General features: G+C 39.4%; 1 protein-coding gene across 2 annotated transcripts in view; it reads right to left on the bottom strand.

Moving 5' to 3' along the window:
* ANOS1 (anosmin 1) overlaps nt 1-19157 on the bottom strand; it is a 117026-nt gene that overhangs the window by 31578 nt on the left and 66291 nt on the right. For both annotated transcript variants that reach the window (XM_048493915.1, XM_048493916.1), the window contains exons 3-5: nt 11891-11953; nt 7907-8129; nt 763-947 (exon numbers count right to left, since the gene is read on the bottom strand). In XM_048493915.1, the coding sequence (XP_048349872.1) occupies nt 763-947; nt 7907-8129; nt 11891-11953 (471 nt within the window). The remainder of the gene's footprint in view (nt 1-762; nt 948-7906; nt 8130-11890; nt 11954-19157) is intronic.

Here is a 19157-nt window from a genome sequence, read left to right as displayed (position 1 = left end):
TTAACCACTACGCCACATTGAAAGTGAGGCTGTTTCAGGGTGGGGGATAATCCACTCCAAAACAGCTTCACTTTCAATGTTTAGCTAGGGATTCCAGATTCTCCCTTTATGGTGGATTTAAAAGGAGAATTTGGGCTCTCTAGTTTAAACACCATTGAAAGTGATGCTGTTTGGGGGTGGATTCCAGCATCACAGCGGATGCCCAGGGTGTTTGTGTGCAAAACTCAGATTTTGCACCGGGCTCCATTTTCCCTCTATGCCTCTGCCCAGAGGGGAGGGCAGAAGGAACTGCCAGCTGCCGGGTGGGAGCCCAGCTGGTGGGGGGCAGGGGAGGGCAGGGGAGTCTGCCGTCCCGTCCTCAGAGAGCTGCTTTTATAAGTGCTAGGCCAGGTGCGGGGCATGGAGAGGCATGGCCATGCCCTAGGGACGGGTGGGGGTGTGGCCCCACTCCCGAACCCCCCCATAAAAAATCTATACCTACGTCCCTGAATGGTAAGCATTTTTAAGGGGAAAAGAGGGAGAAATGTGGGGTTTGTTATTGTATTCATGTTTTAACTAGATTTTTCTTTAAAAATATTATTGCTAGCTGCCTTGAACCATGAAAAAAGGCAGGGCAAAAATGTATTAATAAATAAAATTGTGAGGCCAGGCAAAACAACACATACTCACATGTACTTCATTTAACAAGTGATATGAGAAATATTATTAAAGATATTAACAAAGAAGGGCCTAAAATGAAAAATTTGCTTAAGAAAAACTAACCTGTGCCACAGTTTGCCAACTGGTAGCATCATCCTCACTGGGATGAATCCCGTAGTTCCATCTCCTTTGTACTACATAGAGCACAGGCTCAATTGAAATATTGAATTTCGAAGACCACTTAACTTCTAACTGTCCAGTCTGAAGTTCAGTAAACTTCAATTCCTTTCTGGGTTTCAAAGGGACACCTGAAACAGAACAATATATAACAACAAGAAGTCTTTTCATAATATATGTAGAATGATTTTGTCATATAACATGCATTATATAACATGCACTTATATTTTTATTCTCCCCTTCCCCTCCATTTTATTTTCACAACAGTTCTGAGAAGTGGGTTAGGCTGAGGGTGACGGAATGGCTCAAGATCATCCAGAGAGCTCCACAGATGAATCAGAATTCAAACTTGGCTTATCCTGATCCTAGTTCAATTATTACACCATACTGGCTCTTTATTTTTTAATAAAGTTACAATAATAATTCAATTTTTAAAAGGTTCATAATCAGTTCCCACTCAGGAAAGGTGAACAATTTTAACAAATGCCTCCCAGTTGAGTTTTAACTGCAACACAATTTGAATCCCTGACAGCAAAGCTATATTCTGCAGTGGCTAGAGTGCCAGTTAGGTTCTGGAAGACCTTTCTGCCATGGTGTACGTAACCTAGGGCCAGTTACTCATTCTTTTTATCCTAAAAATGTATTAGCCAGACAGAAAGATTCAGAATAGGCGCTCTATAATTTATACCAAAGATGGGACTGCCACTAAACATAGAAATCCCACTTCAAATTCTCCTTCACTGCATGCAAAATTAAATGTATCCAGAAAACACAACCTTGTATAGTTCCTTATGCCTGCTCTACACCATTGGTTGGCATGGGAGAAAAGTGTGCAAAGTTCTGATATTAGGACATTAACAAGTTTACTATATCTTGGAAATAAAGAAGTGGTGGCCTCAATAAAATACTACCATGTTTAGCAGCAAGTCTCTGTTTATTGTAACTCATAGTTCCACTCTCTGGAGTTGTGTTTTCTCAAATGGCATACGTGCAAGTGTATATCTCCATTTCTTCAAGCAACTCCAGAGCTGCTAGGATTTGTGTTAGAAATTTATCTGATCCACTTGACTCACTTCCAACATGATTTGTAAATCTGGAAAATATGAAGTTTATCTTTCCAGCTTCTACATTTTCTTGGGCAAACAAACTGTCTTTCCTAGTGATCTAAAATAAACTTTTCCAGAAGTGTTCCAATTACGCAAATCTACTACAATAAACTAATATATATACGTTATGAACAGCCCTACATTGCCAGGAATAAAAATCAGCATACAAGCCACTTTTAATACAAAAGTTTAATCCCAGATATCAAAGAACAGCTACCCACCTCCATGTACACAACAAGTACCGTATATACTCGTGTATAAGTCGACCCGCATATAAGTCAAGGCACATAATTTTACCACAAAAAACTGGCAAAAACTTATTGACTTACGTATAAGTCGAGGGTGGGAAATGCAGCAGCTACTGGTAAATTTCAAAAATAAAAATAGATACCAATAAAATTACATTAATTGAGGCATCAGTAGGTTAAATGTTTTTGAATATTTATTTCAAAGAAAAACAGTAAACTAGCTCTGTAAGCCCTGATTCTCCCTTTAAATCCACTCAGAAGGGATTTAAAGGGAGAATCTGGGGAAAATGTGAAGGTGCCTGTCAGGAGAGGAATGTTTATGTTAGCAGTACCAACATTTCAGAGTATCTTTAGGAGACCCTCCTGATGATACCAGCCAGGTTTGGTGAAGTTTGGTTCAGGGAGTCCAAAGTTATGGACCCTCAAAAGCGTAGCCCCATCTACTATTAGCTTCCATTGGAAACAATGAGGGATGGGAGCACCCACTTTGGGGATCCATAACTTTGGATCCCCTGAAACAAAAATCACCAAACCTGGCTGGTACCAGCAAGAGATTGTCCTGATGATACCAGCCAGGTTTAGTGAAGTTTAGTTCAATGAGTCCAAAGTTATGGACCCTCAAAATGTAGCCCCATCTACTATTAGCTTCCATAACTTTGGACCCCCTGAACCAAACTTCACCAAACCTGGCTGGTACCATCAGGAGTGTCACCTGATGATACCCTGAAATTCTGGTGCCGCTAGACTAAAAACTGCACCCCCTGGCAGCCGACAAAGTACAAATCCAAAAATATTTTTTAAAATACACCTCACTCGTGTATAAGTCGAGGGGGGCTTTTTCAGCACAAAAAATGTGCTGAAAAATTCGACTTATATGCGAGTCAGGTGTATTTTATTCGACTTATATACGGTACTGTTAACATCAATTCACATTTTAGCATTTTAACATTCTTTAATTTGTACAATACTTTTGCAATTTGAATAGTACAAAAAAATCCATTTGCTTTTCATTAGTCAAATTCACTTGTTGGAAAGTAACAAAACCCCTCTAGTGATTGTAATTGTGTGCAGATGACTCTCAAGGGCACTAAGAGGTAAACTGTATCACAAGTGCATTTTGGAAGATTCCAGCACAATTAAAATCATTAATTTTATGTCCCCATGTATTCTTTCTGTCCCTCGGAAATGTTCTTTTTGTTAGGTAAAAAAGTTCGCTATCCTCCTTTATTGTAATACTAGATGCAGTTGGTTTGTATTAGGCTTAGTGGTTGATATTACTTTAAGTTAGTGCTAGGCTTTGTCATTACCCTATCACTGCTATGAACTGCTTAGATGATTAGTACAAGGTCATTATGTTTTTTAGTCTTCGCTATAGAAGAGAAAGTCGCCATCTGTGCTTATTTAGATGATTTATTAGGTTATGGTTATTGGATTTTTTTGTAAATGATGGTATTATTAGGCTGTTATTTGACATTTAGTGATATTCCTTGCCAGGTGTACTGTTATGACTATTGTTATCTTGTTTATACTGTCACATTTCATGCTATTAGGCTATCTTTATTGATATTTTTATTGGCAAGGTTATACTCATGATATTTTTACCATGTGAAATGTTATGGTTGTTATTTGTGGCTTATATTGTTTATGTTTATTGATGTTCTTACTATTTCGCAATGCTATGCCTATTGATGTTTTGTTGATTGACTATGACCAATGATGTTTGTTGTTTATATTATTGTTGTTCGCTGCTCTGAGCCCTACCGGGGTGGGGGTGGGGGGGGGCTATAAACTGAATAATGAATAGTGAAAAAAGCATGTTTCAGCTTTGGAAAGTTTACAAAGTATTGTTTGATAAATCAGAACTGGAAAGCAGAACTACATACATTTGGCCTTTTCTCAAGATGTTACTTAGAGACACAAATTAATCATACTCTGTTTCACATAAAGATGCTAGTAGATTGTATATTTCTCTGTCACAGAACAAAGCATGATGGACCTTCTCTATTGTAGAATGGGTTCTAGAGCCTACCTAGCCCTGCTCGTCCATCAATTTGAAAGTAAAAAATATGTTTTGACATAAGTGCTCTTCTATCAATATACCACGTTCAATAATGCACAAAAATAATGGTTTTGACAAAGGCAGTGAATAAAAATGAATGATAATTCTCATATTCATTCAGGACTATATTCTAATGCAGAAGCATACAATTTTTTGAACCGCTGCACCTCAATTGATCAAACTAACATCTATATGTGAAACATAGTATAGTAGAATTTGACAGAATTAAAAAGTGTAGTCATTATGGTTGCAATACAGAATGACATACACACGCAGGGAAAGCAAAATGAATACCCTGCATTTTTCTATCTTTAAGCAGCTTATTCCTCTAGCAGAAAGGATCTACCCTGCAAAGGTATGTCAGAAAGATACATGATACCTGCCTCCCTGCTTATTGTCTGCATTGGACTATATCCTGCAGCACTGTCAAGGCAAGCTAAAAAAGGAAATGCCTCTTATGGAATTAAGTGCATGTGATTATCCTCCAATCCTTAATCTATGCCAACACATGGTGGAATTTACTATATTAAAATGATTATATAATTTCAATCAGTACAGCCTGACACTGTACAGCTTTACAGTACAATATGGCAATTTCCATACAGGCGATACGGCAACTCCATATTTGATGGCCACTTTTTTGGTGAAGTGCATAAAATGTCTTATTAAAGCTCACTTTAATCAAGCAAAATGAACAACACTCACATAATCATTTCTCATGATTACAGAGGGCCCACCATAACCAGAGAGCACATGCTCTAATTCCAAATCAACTCAAATGATGAGTTTAAATGGAATACATGTTCTGAAAATAAAAGAATTTTGCCCTAGTTTTTATTACAAGTAATCCAAATATTGATAGATACTCTTGCCAAATATGAAGCCCATTCAAGGTAATTTTTATATAAAATTTATATAAAATTCAAAAATGATTAATAAAATTTACATCTGGCATATATATTTTATTATCACGAAATTTCAAGTGGTTTGATGCTAATAACATCCCACAGAAAGTTCCAGGAACTATGTAGTTTTCTGAACATGTGCCATATCCTGGTGGCCTACACAGGGGAAAAACAACATACATACGTAGGAAGTGTATGTTCAGGCAGCATCTCCTAGGGCAGAAGAACCATTTTTAAACATTTTAAATCAAGTGAATGGAATGTACACGCAGACACTTTGTATACACATACGCACTGGGATAAAGCTACACATAGCTGGAGTTGGTATATAATTCCCATTCCTCTGCTACAAGAGCTGATGACATCAGAATATGATGTAAGGGAATGGACAGCAGTCTTTTCCCAACAATAGTCAAGAGATCAAGATTGAGTAGGGTTGCCAGATCCCCACTGGCTACCAGCAGGGGGTGGGAGACTGTAGGGTTGCCAGATCTAAGTTGGGAAATCCCTGATTTGAGGGATGAAGCTTGGAGAGGACAGGTACATCAGTGAATAATATGCCATAGAGTTCACCCACAAAAACATCCGTTTTCTCCAGGAGTACTGTATTGTGGAGATGAGCTGCAATTACAGGGGATCCCCAGGTCCCACCTGGAAGCTGGAATCCCTACAAACAAACATTGAGGCTGCACTCTCTCTCCCATTAGCAATATTAAACATCTAAAACTAGCAGGGCACCCGTGCTTCACTACGCATACTTCATCACAGGTTCTCTATGAATTTCAGGGTGACATGCAGCATATTTCCTCACAGCCTGTCTGTGGACTGATGGGTTTCGCATATTTTGCAGCAGCTTCCTGTAGTTGTCTTTTTATAATGCAATGTGTTATTGCTCTCTTTCACCTGGTGGGCTCCAAAAGACGTCATGTGGAAGCAGCCGTTGTATTTTCGGGATGCAGAAAGGAAGTGTTCTGCAATTGGATGCAGATGAGTGAGAAGGCTGTGAAAAGGTTCAGGGCAGGGTTGAAGGGCAGGGAGTTGGACTCTACCGCCGCTGCAGCACATTCCTGGGGACTCATCCCACCACTTCATAGCACGACACCAAGCACAGGGTGATCGGAGGCCGAGAGCAATAAACTTGTCTCCACTGTAATAAATCTGATGTCCATATGCAAAACCCGACAAATGTTTAGTAGTCCAAGGTGATAGTGTGGTTTGTAATCTGTTTTGATAGTATTTGGCTGTAGCGGTGTTCTTAACATGAGGGTGGGTGGAGGAGTACTTTATCAAAGCCTGTCTGTTAACTTCAGGGTGACATTCATCATACTTTTTTGCAGCCTGTTTGTGAACTCTGGGGTGACCTGCAGCATATTTCCTCACAGCCTGTCTGTGGACTGATGGGTTTGTTTTCAAATAGGTTCACGTGCGCTGTGGAGGGCGGTGGTAGAGTGCAGTTGGTGAAGGACATGAAGCTGGTGGTGTTGAACTGTCACCCTTAGAATGTTCAAGCAGCATGTCTGTGGACTGAGCAGTTGGTTTGCCCTTAGAATGTTTGCGCAGATGGCCAGAGATGAGCAGTTAAAACAGTAAATAGGTAATAAATCGAGTGAAAGTGAATATTTTGGGAAATCCTTTCTTAGTGAGCACCTGGAGTACGTAAGGAACAGGTGTGCCAAATTTCATGTGTGTGGCTTCGGTGGTTTTTGAGTTCTGTTGATGAGTCAGTCAGTGAGTCAGTGTGTGGTATTTTGCATTTATAGATATAGATTAAGTTAACATAAAGGTTAAATGTTAATTGAGGTTCTCCATTAGAAATGTTAGAGCCCCGTACAAAGTGGGGAGCCCAAATCCTTTTAGGGAGTGGCATGCCATTACACCAGCAAATAACCCTCCCCAGAAGACAGGCAATCCTACCACCATGTGACCACCACCTGCCCCCAGTGCTGGAACGCCACACTGAATGTTGTACCAGCATCCCAGCCCCTGCACTAGTGTAGCAGAGCAGGACTGGGCTGGGCTGGGCTGGGCTGGGGGAGAAGCTGACATTAGTTGACTCCTTCCTGGCCTTGGCCGGCATTTCGCCAGCAGACCACAGTTCACACATAAGCCAGGCTTTTGGCGGGCGGAAGTCCGGTGAGGCCCACTGAAGCTTCTCGGCAGCAGGGACGCTTTTTGATTTCCTCACGCCACCAGGAAGCCTGGCACCTGGCTTGGACTGTTAATCATTTACAACCATTTCTAAATATGATCTAAGAATATTTAACAGTAACCATGGTTAACACTGGAGTACAAAGGTTTGAACCCAGAGATGCAGATGGGAAAAAAATAAATGGCTTAGTGCAGTTCTGCCTGCTCAAGACCTTGCGGAAAATCTTTTTTTTTTCAATTTATTATAGTGACCATAAATTTACTGCATAGTTCTACTAGCAGAGATAACATAAACCTACCTTAGTGTAAACAGCTTGTATCTTACTTGTGTCTCTGCTTTCCCAAGAAGTCTTGGGAAATTTTAATGCAACAACTATCGTTAAAGCAAGTGGGGAAAAGATGCAGAAAAACAGATGCATGTGATGAGCTGGAAGAAGCAATGCAACAGCTCAGAGACCTTCACCCAAAGTCCATAGCAACAAACTAGTTTTGAGACAGGCAGCACTGTAAGCCTTTATTTTTTCCTCTTTCTTCTTTTTTTTCATAGTCCAAAACAGCACACAATCCTCCTTTAAAAATGAAAGCTGCATTATTTCTAGCAAGCTCTCTCCTAACAATCTCTACCTTTGTACAGATTTTTTGGTACTTGGCATGTATGTCCACATCCGTTGGAGCAGCATTTTTTCACGCCAGAGCATTCACTGTCAGCCTCACAGCTTTCAACACAGGCAGCCGCAAAGCCACTGGCCTTCTCAGGAGCTGGGCAGTCTCCTTGCTTCACCGACAGGATATATTTCAGGAATTCACAACTAGTTAGGCATTCATAGTTCTTCTTGGGGAAAAGAGGCTAAGAAAAAAATGACAGAATTGTACAAAGCATTTAGACTAATGAAATTATGCCAAAATAGTTCTGGAAAGAAAATTCAGATTTCCTGCTATTGTGAGACTATCTCTAAAGGATTCATACAGGTTTAGCTTCTACATAGAAACGGAACAGTGCACAAAGATGAAACTGGATCATAAGCTCCTACTGAATTCAGTCTCTGCAGCTTTTCAATTTTCTGTTTTATATTCTTCCATTTTCCTTTTCTATAAGCTTCCTAGAAATTCAATGAGATTTAAAGCTTTGAGAAACAAAGGAAATATATTAGCTTGAGAAACCTTTGAGTACATTCTTTACCTATATCTTCCTGGAATAAAACCACCCTGTTATCATGTGTCCTTCTCTGCCTCCATTGCTGATAGCCAACAATGCAAGGCAAGAACAAAATAGTGCTTTCGTAATATCAGGCATCTATTTATCTAATTTGTCTATTTATCTGAACTTTATCCCAGAAAGTGGATCAAAAAAAATATTTACAGTGGGGGCTACAGTTCAGCCTGAGAGGTATCCCTACAAGAAAAAGAAGGGTTCAATGAAAATCAAATTCCAAGAAAATCATATTTTTAAATTCCAGGAATTTATGACATCACCTCTTAAAATCTTAGCAGCCATTTTAGATATCCTGTGCAACTGTGGATACCTAGGTAAATCCAAACTGGTTGATTCCGTTACACTTCAAAACTGGAGGTAATGGGAGTGGGATGAGAGGGAAAGAAGAAAGGGGAGGCATGATGTAGGAGGTAAGCAAGGGAGCAGGGAAAAGTCTGAAATAGGCAGTGAAAGGATAAGGACTCATTTGGCATTGCTCTTTCCCCCTACATGAAGTTCTCTGTTCCAAATCCTTTTCTTGAAGTGAGGATTTTGTTTCATGAATCGTTACAACACCTTTTTGATTAATGTATTGTTAGACTTTTAGTGCAAAACTTTTAAGTTCTTGAAGATGTACATTTTCTCTTTTACCTCACCTAGAGCTATTGTTCAACATATTTGTAATTTGGTTCTTTACAATAAAATTGTATTTCTCAATCATTTAAGCAACACACAACATCTAAGTCCCCTGTTTTCCAGGTGGCCTGTTACTACAACTTCAAGGGTCTGTGAAATACACCTTTATTTTTGTTTCATTGCATCAGAACAGCTCAGAGGTACCCTGTTTTTCTTTTGTGCACATTTATCAGAAGTACAGTAGCATCATGGATTGGATTGGGCTACTCCACTGTAGCAACTCTGAGTCACAGTGCTTTGGGGAAGCCATGGCAGGACTCTGGATTCTTCGAGTAACTTGTGAACATACCCTGGCCTTGCTTAAAGTAATTCCCGTTTCAAGAATCTTGGATGAATTGCTGATTTACAAATATAATGCCAAATAAAGTGAAACTGGCAATTTTTGATTGCAGCTGACAAGGGCAGGGGTTAATCAAAACAAAATGTATCTGATAGTTGTGATTTATGTTTGGGGTGACAGATGGGCAGGTGCATGTGTCTGGGTATGTGCCTATATAAAACATCACAAATTTGCAGCTAGTTAATTAAAAATCTTTTATAGTCCCTTGAGGCATAACATTCCTTTGAAGCTTCTCTTCTTCACCCTAGTTCACAGCTCATTTTTTCAGCAAACTGTTCAACGTGCAGCTTATTTCCACCCTTTTAATTTTCATGTTTAGCAACTCTGAGCTTGAAGCTAATTAAACAAGGATGGTAGAGGACCCCGACGACAACAGGGAAAAGTTAATTCCCCCCGTTCAACCAATTCTGTTGCTGAGTAGCATGTGCACAAAGCGTAATGTTTCTATTTTATATTTATAGATCAAATAAACTAGCTTCCCTGTCGTTTTGTTTGCTATATCTCTAATGGAAGAGAACTGTCAAATTAAGGAAATATAAGTAAATTGAGAGTATAGCGGAAAAATCTCCATAGAAACAGATAACCTTCCTGTATTATTTTATACTTTTAATATGAATTTAAAATACCTTTAAACATGCATTCTGTTGCTGACTGGTTTTGGTTAATACAATGATGCAGATCTCTTCAGATGCTCTATTCCCAGTTACGCATCATCAATGAAAAGACGAAAGACTCTTACATTCAGGTTCCATCCTTGTGAATGGGAATGTTAGAGAAAGTATATGCCCATTAACATGTTAGGGCCAAGCACTTGCACCCACTCTCCTTCCACAACGGTGAGGTTCAGATTCATTGGGGGTTTTTTTATTGTAGGTGGTTACATATGTGTAAAATTTTTAACTAAAATAAAGCCCCATGCTATTTTAGAGGAGAGATGCAGCAACAAGAATGACTAAACCATTGCTAGTTTGCTTCCAAGACAAACTGGAGCTAGGCAAGCCATCTGTACTACTATCTAGCCACAAATGGACTAAAATGGAAACAGACTCTACTGGATAATACTTCTGAGACAAATGGCAATATGCCTGCAACTAGCTTGAAATCTACATAAACAATAAGATTATTATATTCTACCTTGCTTCCCATTAATGGACAGTGTTCATGGACAAGAAGGCTAAGTCTACCATATATTGACCATACCAATTGAGCAGGTAAAGCAATTTATGTATCTGGAGGTCCTCTTTTAATCGCATTTGAGCTCCAAGGTACATCTTAGTGTTATAAAAAAGCTAAATTCAACATTTACGCCTTCATTCGTGGTGGTAATTACATACGAGGTGCTATTCTGGTTTTTAATGCTAAGGCAGTATCCCAACTATTGTATGAAATTGGGGTCTTTTCTCTCTCTCTTTTCGTTTCCTTCAAAAAAAGCAAAGAAAAAATAAAGAAAAGAGTTAGGAAGAATATGCAGTTTGTAAATATGGATCTGGTGAACTTGAGTCTTTAGAACATATTTCATTGGAATGTGAAATCATAAACAGACAACGTGGAATAGTTACTTCATAGTCTAGTAATCAATATGGTATGCAGCCATGCTAAAGCAAATAACAATGGTATTTTCAAGCATCTCAGGGACTGCTATTAAATAATGTTAGTTCCACATATACATTTTTTTAACTAAGAAAAGGAATGTGAACCCGGAGAGATTTTCAGCTGATAGAAGATATGTGGATACCTATGCAAAACTATAAAAAAATTATCATACATTTCAGAAGAAGCATGCATTGCCTCCAACTACAATGTGCTGTCTCAGAAATGTCACAGCTGTGAGTGCAGAAAGCAAGTGGAGAACCTTTGTACGAAGCTACATTCATACTGAAATCTCTTTTACATGTGGAAAGTGTACACATCATTAGAAAGGATTCTATTCTAGGAAGGCATTCAACCAATACTTTCAAACAATCTATGGCAGTATATACTTGCAGAGATACTCATACAATGGACTGGTTTGTATGTTTTGTATCGGTTTTAAAAAAATCTATTTGCAGTCTGCCTTTTTCACTGAGGCTCAAGGTGGTTAATCAAGTTTGTACAAGGAGCATTACACAAAACACTTCCTTCCACCCATTAACAAATAAAAGGAAAACAGAGTGGCTCCTACAGCTCCTCATACACACCAGTCTAATAACAAACTTATTTGACATCAGTTCATTCTGTTACGGAGTTTTATTACTATCAATATTTATTTCAAATTTCCCATGTGCCAATTGGCTATCCTCTTTGTAATTTGTAAGACGGAATAATACAGTACATATTTATGAGCTAGCTGTTATCAACCAAAAACTACATGGAACAGAAGCTTGAGAAAGAGATGACGTACCTCACAGAAACTTTGGCAATGATTTCTCTTCAGGTCCCAGGACTCTTTGCAAGGCTCCAGACACTGTAAAGGATCATAAACAGTGTCAGGAGGAAAAGGAGATCACATTCATATCCTGTTCAGTATACTTGGAATTGGATATTTGTTTGGGCCAATGGGTAATAATAATATAAATTTTATATGTAGACTAAAAGACAACAGACTAAAAATGTACAATAGCTTTGTGAAACAAAAGTTTAGCTTAAATGTAACAACAGAAGGAGCTCAGAATGCCTTTTATTATATATATTTTATATATAAAAAAGCTGACAGAGTACTGATGGCACTGTGGACCTATTACATCTGTATTAAGCTCAAGTCCCTCTGATCCATGATTAGATTAACATTACCAGGATTTCCTACTCTACAGAAGCATCTGCTTTTTTGTGGTAAATTCCATCAACATACTTGTTTAATCAAGTTTCCATCAAGTAGCTTCTTTTTACTTGATTGCTCCATACATTGCTCCCAGAGTTTTAAGGAATTCCCTCTTGCAAAGCAGATAAGATAATGCAACAGAACTTTGCACAGACCTTATAATAAAACTGGCAAACTGCCTGTACTGCTATAAATTTTTTTGCATATCACTTCATACCAAAATTCCCTATCAGCAAATACCTTGTTATGGTAATCAAGTTTTTGTGATAGCAGGATTCCCCATGCACTAAAACTCATCATGTTCCTAAGGCTGCCTATTCCAAGTTGGAAAATTCTTGGCGGAGCCTGAGGAAAACAGAGTTGGGGGAGGTGAGAGGGTAGCAGGGATGTGATGCCATAGAGCAATGGTGGAGAGCCTATGGCACTCCAGATGTTCATGGACTACAATTCCCATCAGTCCCTGCCAGCATGGCCAATGGGTCTGATGGGAATTGTAGTCCACAAACATCTGGAGTGCCATAGGTTCGCCACCACGGCCATAGAGCCTATCCTCTGAAGCTGCCATTTTCCATGGGAACTGATCTTTGTATTCTGGAAATCAGTTGTAATTCTTCAAGAACTCCTGAATCCTAAATGTTCTTCAGGTGAGTTGGGAAAAGAGGACAGGAACAATCTCTTGGTCATACTACCCTGAGATGCATTAGTAGTTTGTCCCAATTAGCTCTTCAATATGTGTTGTGAATTTATAACTTTAAGTCAACGAAGTCAGATGGTAAGCAGCAAAAAGCAGGATGGCTCATATATTCACTTCTCAACACTGCCTCCCGGCATACCTTCCCTAGCATTCAAGCTCTTTGCTGCTTTACCTTTGCTCTTTCATTCCAGAACATGCTATTTAGACCAGATTTCTCTACTATGGTAATATCTTACTTTCTCTTCTATTTGTGATGATTATGAAGGCTGCAACCAGGTGCAAAGCCTTTCTATCTTCCACACTGAAGGCTTTCTTAATGGAAAAACAAATACTAAAAGGAAGGAAAAAACAATTGAGCCTAAGTGACAATCAGTGGTGTATGTTATGCTGGTGTCTTATCTACTGTTGATTAGTGAGCACCACCCTTTGGTGAAAAGGGGAAGTTTTACGCTAGAAGCCCAGAGCCTTAATTTAATTTGTTCCAGTTAAGATCTGGCAACACCACAACATATACTAAGAACTGAGAGGATGCTGCCTGAAAATATTTAATAACTGAAAAGCCACTTTTTAAAGAAATCCAAACCGTGAATCTTTAATGGTCACTATATTTGCTGATGAAGCATGTGACTGTTTTTAACTTGTTTAGTTAGGCAAAGAATGCAAGTATTGTAAAAAACAGAACACAGAAAGAAGAGAAAGCATATGTACAGAATGGATTCTACAGATGGAGCGCTTGGTTACAACTGGTATACTCAGCTAAATATTTTTATTACTTATAAATCTGTTTATTTGTCCAAAGATATCAATTCATACCAAAGTGGGAAAAACCTTGTTAGGGAAGCAAAACAGAAATAACATGCTTGGCATAAGGCACTACTATCTCAGCAATGCCATTCTTTACATTTTGGGGGAAGAGAGGATAGGATGAATTCAGGTCTATGGGAATACTTTTATCACAACACAGCACAACTTCCTCAAAAATTAGGCAATGAGTCTACTGCTTTAATCCAGGCAAAAATTCCAGTGGAAAAGGTATCACAATCCCTCAGAAGCTGTTGACTATCCAACAAAGGATACCCTAGCTCAGTGATGGCGAACCTTTTTGAGACCAAGGCCGCTTCCGCACGCGCAAAATAATGCATTTTCAAACCACTTTCACAACTGTTTGCTAGTGGATTTTGCCATTCCGCACAGCCTCAAAGAGCACTGAAAGCAGTTTGAAAGTGCATTATTCTGCATGTGCGGAATGAGCCATAGTGCCCAAACTGCAACCCAAAACTCACTTATTTATCGCAAAGTGCCAACACGGCAATTTAACCTGAATACTGAGGTTTTAGTTTAGAAAAAATGGTTGGCTCTGAGGCATGTGTTACTCGAGAGTAAGCTTGGTGGTAGTTGTTGGCTTTGCTTTGAAGCAACCATGCAACTCTTTGAACAGGTGAATCACGACCCTAGGAGGGTTTGCTCAGAAGCAAGCCACATTGCCAGCAACCGAGCTTACTCCCAGGTAAAGGATCACACTTTAGTTCTTTGCATGAAAATCAGTGGGGTTTAACAGTGCTTAACAGGGTTACCTATACTGCTTCCCTTAGGCTTAATGCTAATAATCAAGCCCAGCGGCCCAGGCCAGCCTAGATGTGTGTGTGTGTGGGGGGGGGGATTCTCCCCCCACATGATGAACTCTGTTTGTGCATGCCTCCAGAGAGGGCTCTGAGTGCCACCGTTTGCCATCACTGCCCTAGCTAATTTCTGCAAGCACAAGCCCAGTGGCCAGCAGATCTATATATGTTGAACTGATAAATCAATTCTTTCACTGTCAATCTGCCTTCAATGTTTTGTTCTGAACTGTCTTCAAACTCAAAATCCAGCATTAAGGCATCACCTTATTCAGTCCTCAATCACCATTCAAAAAGTTATTTGGTATAAACTGAAAGTAACTTGAACAAAAACAAAGCAAAAAAACACTTTATTGTTTCCAAAATAAGGAGTAGCTTCAGGAATAAACCACTAACTGACACCTATGTTTAATTTTACACTCCATTCTTGACTAAGTAGCTACTTTTAAAAAAAATTTCCAATACATTATTGTGATCTTCAGACTTAATATAAAAATACATAACAATGTTCAACTTCTCACAAGATTTTAAAAGTACCTTTTCAATTGTTTTTCGTAGCAACAGTAATTTACTGTTACGGTAAATCTCCCAGAATATGTACATGGCACAATACAATCAAAGCAATTAGATTTGTTTAATGTTTATTTTTTCCTTGAAAACAGAAAATGGTCCTATATATTCTTATATCATCAAATCATTTGATTTGAACCAATGTCACTATAACATAGGGGGCTTCCCATTCCCAGCTGTTGGAAGGTAGCTTCAGATAACTACACAATGGTCAATTCTGCACAGCACAAATAAGCTGTTCTGAGGACCAAAAATAAGGTGTCTTGGGAAGAAATTTGGCACAGCTTTTTTCCCAAAGTTGTCCTTAGGACACCTTATTTTGACTCAATGTGTCTTTAAAAAAATACTTTGAAGAGCATCTTTTTTCCTTACGGCGCCTGCAAGATGTCCCCTGGCTGGGTCTGCAGAATGCAGAGCCCAGGAGGCGTCTCATCCCCCCACCCCCAAACTATTTTGCTCTCTGGTAGTTTCATCCTCTGCTTTCACCCAACATTTTGTGTGCTGCTAAAGGGATTCTCCCTGCCTCCATTTGCTGAAGGTTGCTCCAGGATATTTGCTGTGCAGGCTCTGATCTTGGGTGCCCTTTCAGCCCCAAAACTGCATAGTGGTACTCAGCTGGTCCTGCTAATTTCAGCAATATATAGTTTTCCTCTCCATGGTCTCAATGCTCTTTGGCAATGTTTCTTAATGGGATAAACCTATCCTTTGTGGTCTAATGCTTTTCAATGGGAGTCCTGCAAATGGATAAGATTCATGGTTGTCTGCATATCTATGAAGATAGCTCCTCCATTTTTTAAAAAGAAAATCTATATATTGCCAGAATCAGCAGGACAAGCTAATATAACTACATACTTTTTTGAGTTGAAAAGGCGCCGAGAATTGGGGCCTGCAGAGCAAACATCCTGGGGCAACCTTCAGCAAATGGAGACAGGGAGAATCCCATCACCAGCACATAACAATCGGGCGCAAGCTGAGGTTGAAAGCAAAATGGTCAACCAGAAAGCAAAATAGTCAAGCAGGAAAAAAAACTCCTTTCCCCTCTGAAGCCTTTGCTGTCCAGAACCAAACCAACAGCAGCCTCTTTTATTTTGGCTGTGCAGAGCGAAAAGAAGAAGTCACCTGTTTTTAAGATATCTCACAGACATCTGTTTTGCGCTGTGCAGAACGAACCAATGTTATTGAACCACCAACTTGTTATGACACTTGCTCCTTCTTTTGGTAAAATGGGTGTTGTCATTGCTTTATTAGTTAATCAAATAATTTCCATAGGCAACATTGGAATCTTCTCATGCATTTTTTTGCAAACTCACTTTATTTCCACTATAGCACGATGTTTCTACAGGTCAAACAATAAAAAATGAATTGAGGAGCAATCCTTTGTCTACACAGTGACAAGGTTTTTCTTTTTGGCTTCCCTTTCTCCTTCCAGCCATTCCTATCACAGCCATCCAGGGCAGCATATTCCGAATTACCAAACAGAAAGAGCCATGGGGCTTTTCATTTCTAATTTCATGGTTTAATAAGATGCATTGGTTGTCTCATTGTGAACCCTCAAAGCCCCCTCTTTGTCAGGCCTGTTTGATGGTTAAGTTAAGCACCACATTCTGGCGGCTGATATCTGTGTTTTTTCCAGGGTGTGATTGGGAGGGGGTGGGGATGAGAGAACAGTCTAAAGAAAGAAGTGGGGAAATACAATAATCTTCCCTGTTAAAGAAAAAAAGTATTCATCAGTCTTAGCACACTAACAAAAATAAATTTTCTTTCTCCTTTAATGGGCTTAAAGACCACTTGAAGTCTACTGTAGAAGGGTGTGATCTTTTGTCATCATTGTTGCTATTACTGACAAATTGTTCAGCGTACTGCATGACTGCCAAATTGAATATTCAGAATTAAACCTTTGTATTTCTGTGCCTTACTCTGGAAATGAAAGTAACAGCTGTGAAAACTGCTCAACGCTTTGGGTCTTTTCACACATCATCTTTGTAGTAGAGGATCACCTTCAAATGTAACTCTACCCAATGCTGAGAAGACAACAGTAGAACTCCACAGTCACAAGGAAGGAACCACAACGCAGCTTCTTCCTACTTTAATGATGACCCTGCTTGAAAGCACAGTAACATTGGCAATGAAAGGAGCCAGGGCTTTTAACATTATTTTCATGACATGGAAGCACTGCCCCTGAAAATGCATCTAAATGAGTGCAGGATATCAACCAAAAGAATCATTACATTATTATCATATAACTCAAAAAATAAAAGAGTTCTCACAATTTTAAAATAAAGCAATGCCCTTATAGAAGAATTAAACCATTGACATAGTAGCTGATATTCTTTCTCCAGGTAACAAAAGTGTAACAAATCTGAACTGCACAATTTGGTGTGACTAATGTTCTTATTACTGCAAATAGTTTCCTAATGAATGATTGACTAACTATTCAATTACCACTTCATTTAGGTGCTACAGAAAAACAGAATCATGTTACTTAACTTAAAATAAACAAAAAAAGGGTGGGAATTTTATATCACTCCAAAAACGACAAGAGTAGCTGAGAAACTGAAAAGAGTAACAGGCAGGGAGAGGTTCCCCAAAAAGTATATTCCATTGCTCAAGATATGTCAGCAGCACCTTGGTTTCAATTTGATTTATTTATTGATTTAAATATGCTCTATTTGTACATAGACATGAAGCTGGCATTCAAGGCAGGTCTAGCAAGCACTATCAAAGCTATCAATGCAACAACAGTGAGAGCTGAGCTGGAGCTATTTATAGGAGAGCCTGCAGATGTACCAATGGCTGAAGATCCTTCCAATCTGCTTTCAGGTCTGGTTATGGGTCTGAAACAGCTTTGGTCACCCTGGAGTTGGACAGAGGAAGTACAACTATGTTGACTCTTTTAAACCTATCAGTGGTTTTTGATACCATTGATCACAGTATGCTTCTAGGCTGGGAATAAAAGACACCATATTGCAGTGGTTCCAGTCCTACTTGGAGGGCGGATAGATAGTGCTGGAGACTGCGGCTCAGCGCACAGCTTTTGACCTGTGGAGGCTTTAGCCTGTGTATGGACACAGTTTTGGACTGTCTGCAAGCTAATAAACTGAAGCTTAAGCATGGCTAGTATGAAGTAATACTGGTGAGCAGAAGGTCTGACCTGAGATTTAAGGTGTCACCCATTCTGGACGGGGTTTTGCTCTCCTTGAGGGGACAGTCTGTAACCTGGTGGTGCTGTTGGGCCGGGTCTATTGCTGGACAAGCAGGTGACAGTGGGGCCAAAAGAGTATTATACCAGATTTGACTGGTCAGCCAGCTGCAGACTCTCCTGGACAGAAAAGAACTGGTTACATCTATTATCCTAATGTAATGCTTGACTGTGGGTTGCTCTTGAAAAGCTGATACAGAATGCCACAGTCAGGATGTTACTTGCAGTAGGTCATAAGGATCACATAATTCCAATCTGTTATTGGATGCAATTTACGGTACTAGTGTCAACCTTCAGTGTAGACATGGTTTGGCACCAACATACCTGCTGAACTACCATGGTTATTTTTAGAACTCCTGTGCCAGGTGCTCCCACCTTTGCCCGCCCACCCAACAGCAGTTCTTCCTACTCTAAGCCAGCAGAGCTATCCAAGAGGGTTTTTTGGGGGGAGGTGGCTGGAAATGGCTGGAAATGGTGGCTGGTTCAGCTGGGGACGCTTCACAGCCGGAGAATCCCAGATACCACTGAAAACAGAAGGAAAACCCCTCTGCAAAGAAAAGAGCTGCAGGGTAAGCTCTGCCTGGATAATAGTCCTTTATGTGTTCACATGGGTGTTTTAGGTCTGATTGTGAGATACAGTGCCCATAATAATGGTTTTTGGTATAGTTTGCCTGACTTAAAAGTCAGACATTATATTGTTTTTATTTATTTTTTAATCAATTACCAGAAGATTATGCCCATCCTATCCTGGAAACTTAGGAGATGGCTTAT

The sequence above is a fragment of the Sphaerodactylus townsendi genome, linkage group LG04, assembly GCF_021028975.2.
Source record: "Sphaerodactylus townsendi isolate TG3544 linkage group LG04, MPM_Stown_v2.3, whole genome shotgun sequence".
In the NCBI taxonomy this organism is placed as follows: Eukaryota; Metazoa; Chordata; class Lepidosauria; order Squamata; family Sphaerodactylidae; genus Sphaerodactylus; species Sphaerodactylus townsendi.
Note: the sequence above shows the minus strand (reverse complement) of the source record. Positions and strands in the feature narration are given on the sequence as shown.